The 4,365-nt window shown below is 32.0% G+C and overlaps 1 protein-coding gene across 1 annotated transcript in view; it reads left to right on the top strand.

The window, feature by feature from the left end:
* The window catches only part of LOC106463027, a 94,118-nt gene that overhangs the window by 51,302 nt on the left and 38,451 nt on the right, over positions 1–4,365 (top strand). The window contains exon 4 of the mRNA XM_022390437.1: positions 1,348–1,481. Coding sequence (XP_022246145.1) covers positions 1,348–1,481 — 134 coding nt within the window. The remainder of the gene's footprint in view (positions 1–1,347; positions 1,482–4,365) is intronic.

Genomic DNA, 4,365 nt, shown 5'->3' with positions numbered 1-4,365 from the left:
AACGATTCACTCCCTAGGCATGAACTACAGTTATTATAAATATATCATCCACTCTATCCAGATAGAACGTTTCACTCCCTAGACATCAACTACAGTAATTAAGCCGAGGGAGTGAAACGTTCTTTATGGTTAAGTGGATGATATATTTCTAATAACTATAGTTGATTATATGGATAGAGTGGATGATATATTTGAACGTTTCACTCCCTAGGCATCAACTACAGTTATTAGAAATATATCATCCACTCTAACCATAAAGAACGTTTCACTCCTTAGCCATCAACTATAGTTATTAGAAATATATCATCCACTCTATCCATATAGAACGTTTCAATCCCTAGGCATCAACTATAGTTATTAAAAATATATCATCCACTCTAACCATAAGGAACGATTCACTCCCTAGGCATGAACTACAGTTATTATAAATATATCATCCACTCTATCCAGATAGAACGTTTCACTCCCTAGACATCAACTACAGTAATTAAAAATATATCATCCACTCTAACCATATAGAACGTTTCACTCCCTATACATTAACTATAGTTATTCGAAATGTATCATTCTCCCTAACCATAAAGAACGTTTCACTCCCTAGGCATCAACTACAGTTATTAAAAATATATCATCCGCTATATCCATAAAGAACGTTTCACTCCCTATACATTAACTATAGTTATTAGAAATGTATCATTCACCCTAACCATAAAGAACGTTTCACTCCCTACACTCAAACAAATTAGATTTTTATTTTTACAAACAAACATTCTAATTCTGTATTAGCCAGGTTTTATCTGTTGTAAAACATCTTAATCAGTGTAAGGATACTAGACCTTAATTACAGTAAACAAAAGCAGACATTAACCTCTGTCCATAAACCAGTAGAGGTTAGATACTGTATAATACGAAAAAAAAATAGGCACTAAAAACAAAATATTGTATCTTAAATAAATGAAAATATAGTTCAAAAATAGAGAATGTGCCTATTAAACTGTTGATTACACGACGTGCTCATCCACTTCCTTGTATTTCTGTCATACATCATCAGTTGAACATGTTTTTTCAAACAGAGATTCTGTTTTATAACATTTTTATATTTTATTAGATTTAAACCTTTTAGCTCTTAGTTAGTCTAATTTAAAATGATATCTTAGTTACTCTAAGCAAGAAGTAATTATTAATTACTGTCAAAAAAGTTACACATTATTAACTTTAAATGTTTCAAGCTGTTAGTGAATTAGTCTCAGCCACCTCAAGATCGAATAAAAACTTTATCTTAGGTGATTTAAACATGCCTTGTTTCTGTATAACTACAATATACAGTTTTATTGCCCCATTCGCTAGTGTTGCCAACGGAAGGTCCAAAAATTACAGGAAGATACATGAAGTATCAAATAGGGGATACGGTAACAGTCAACTGTACCTCAGCCAAGTCGAAACCAGCAGCCACGCTCAGCTGGTATATAAATGACAAACTGGTAAGTTTTATGTTTGAGAATGAAAAAAAGAAATGAAGGATGAGAATGTTGTTTCAGTTGTCCGTACATCTCTGTAATCGACAATTTTTCTGGTAACTGTCAGACACTGTGGAACAAATTTGTTGAATGATATAAAGAGTCTTTTACACTTAGAGTGTTATTATGTTTGAAAAAATAGAACTTGCACTAGCAAAACTAAGAAAGGTAATAAGTAACCATTAGAAATTGTCAAGAAGTGTGGTCAGTCTTTGCAGCTGAGGAATAGATTTGGGTTATATGATAACTAATGATTTGAAAATACAAAAAATAGATTTAAAAGGTTCTTACAAATAATGTTCGAAAATATTTAGATTAGTAAAACCTATACGATGTTCGTGAGCTTGAGACTGTTCGGATGTCTTTAGTTTCTCGTTGATGTTTATCTTGATTTACATTGGATTCTTGAAATTCAAATGGATTCACAGAATCTAAGAATGAGAAACGTTCGAAAAACAGAACTAGATGTAAGACATGTGAATGGATAGAGTCTAGGTTTGGTCAATGAAAATGAAATATCACTATGTTAGCTTTTATTAGAATGAAAGTAAGCGATCAACTGCACACTATATTAATCTGAAGATTTTACATAAAACTGTACATATGTTTAACTAAAATGAGAGAGAAATCGTCTGTTTTATTTCTGCAGTTTTACATTTAACATGAATTTTAATTATGTTATGACTTCACCTCTAACTTACTTGAAAATTCTCTGTTGACTTTCATAAGGGTAAGCATGGCAATGGTTAGCCTGTTAGACTAGGGATATATGTCTGTCATTCATACTCTGTTATCACAAAAAATAAACACATAATAAATCAAATTCTACAAAATGGGGACATTATAAGGGTGATAATCAAACCCCATATTTCGTCAGGAATGATAAACCCATGAATTGCCTTCTTATTCTTTTAACTTTCTGCCTTCCTCTAGTTTACCAATTTAAAATTATGGACAAATAGCACATAGAGCTTTTGAGAAATTTTGCACAGATATCCAAACACAAGCATGCAATGGGCACTATCAGAGGATAGTTATAAATGTGAATATATAAGAAACAAAGGAAAACAAAAGAAACATGCAATGGGCACTATCAGAGGATAGTTATAAATGTGAATATATAAAAACAAAGGAAACATGCAATGGGCACTACCAGAGGATAGTTATAATTGTCAATATACAAGAAACAAAAGAAACATGCAATGAGCACTAGCAAAGGATAGTTATAATTGTGAATATAGAAAAAATAAAGGAAAACAAAGGAAACATGCAATGGGCACTATCAGAGGATAGTTATAAATGTGAATATATAAAACAAAGGAAAACAAAAGAAACATGCAATGGGCACTATCAGGGATATTTATAATTGTCAATATATAAGAAGCAAAGGAAAACAAAGAAACATGCAATGGGCACTAACAAAGGATAGTTATAATTGTGAATATAGAAGAAACAAAGGAAAACAAAAGAAACATCCAATGGGCACTATCAGAGGATAATTATAATTGTGAGTATAGAAAAACAAAGGAAAACAAAACAAACATGCAATGGGCACTATCAGGGGATAGTTATAAATGTGAATTTATAAAAAAACATAGGAAAACAAAAGAAACATACAATGGGAACTAGCAGAGGATAGTTATAAATGTTAATATAGAAAAACAAATAAACAATGGGCACTATCAGTGGATAGTTATAATTTGAATATAGAAAAAACAAAGGAAAACAAAACAAACATGCAATGGGCACTAGCAGAGGATAGTTTTAAATGTTAATATAGAAAACAAAGGAAAACAAAACAAACATGCTATTGGCACTATCATAGGATAGTTATAAATGTGAATATCTAAAAACAAAGGAAAACAAAACAAACGTGCAATGGGCACTATAAGATGATAGTTATAAATGTGAATTTATAAAAAACAAAAGAAACATACAATGGGCACTAGGAGAGGATAGTTATAAATGTTAATATAGAAAACAAATATCCAATGGGGCACTATCATAGGAGAGTTATAAATGTGAATATATAAAAAACAAAGGAAAACAAAAGAGACATGCAATGGGCACTATCAGAGTATAGTTATAAATGTGAGTATAGAAAAAACAAAGGAAAACAAAACAAACATGCAATGGGCACTATCAGAGAATAGTTATAAATATGAATATATAAAACAAAGGAAAACAAATCAAACATGCAATGGGCACTGTCAGAGGATAGTTATAAATGTGAATATATAAAAACAAAGGAAAACAAAACAAACATGCAATGGACACTATCAGAGGATAGTATTACGACAGCGGTAGTCACGTACGCTGGTAACACGTCATGATATTCTAAAAGGATCGGGGAACATCATGAATAATCCAGTATGTGCTAGGCACCTTCTATTCCTGTATATAAGTGCGCCGGATAACGTGAGACAAATTAATCGGAATTGAATTGTAGACAGGCAGAGATAAAGACGGACAATTGAGTCAAGCACGGTGGTGACCGTAAGTAAGTGCGTGAATCGTTTCCTGTGAATTATTTAAGTTAAATTGGCTGTGGAGATTAAGTCCATTGCAAAGTTGAATTGAGAAAGAATAAACTAGTATTATTTAAGAAAGGACTTGTATTGCTGAAGTTTCTCGGGAAGAAATTATACTGGAATATAACTAACGACCAGAGACGTAACAAATTGGTGTCAGAAGCGGGGCATAGAAAAATAGAAAATGGAAACGAGAGGTGGCAAATCAAACTGAAGCTTATCGGATTTGATGGCAGCAATATAAGAACAGCAAAAGAAACAAAAAGAACGAGAAAAGAAACAAGAAAAGAGATTACAGCAGTGGTAAGAAAACCTGC

Source organism: Limulus polyphemus, unplaced genomic scaffold (assembly GCF_000517525.1).
Source record: "Limulus polyphemus unplaced genomic scaffold, Limulus_polyphemus-2.1.2 Scaffold1305, whole genome shotgun sequence".
NCBI lineage: Eukaryota > Metazoa > Arthropoda > Merostomata > Xiphosura > Limulidae > Limulus > Limulus polyphemus.
The sequence above is the reverse complement of the archived record's forward strand: the minus strand, read 5'-3'. Positions and strand labels throughout refer to the sequence as shown.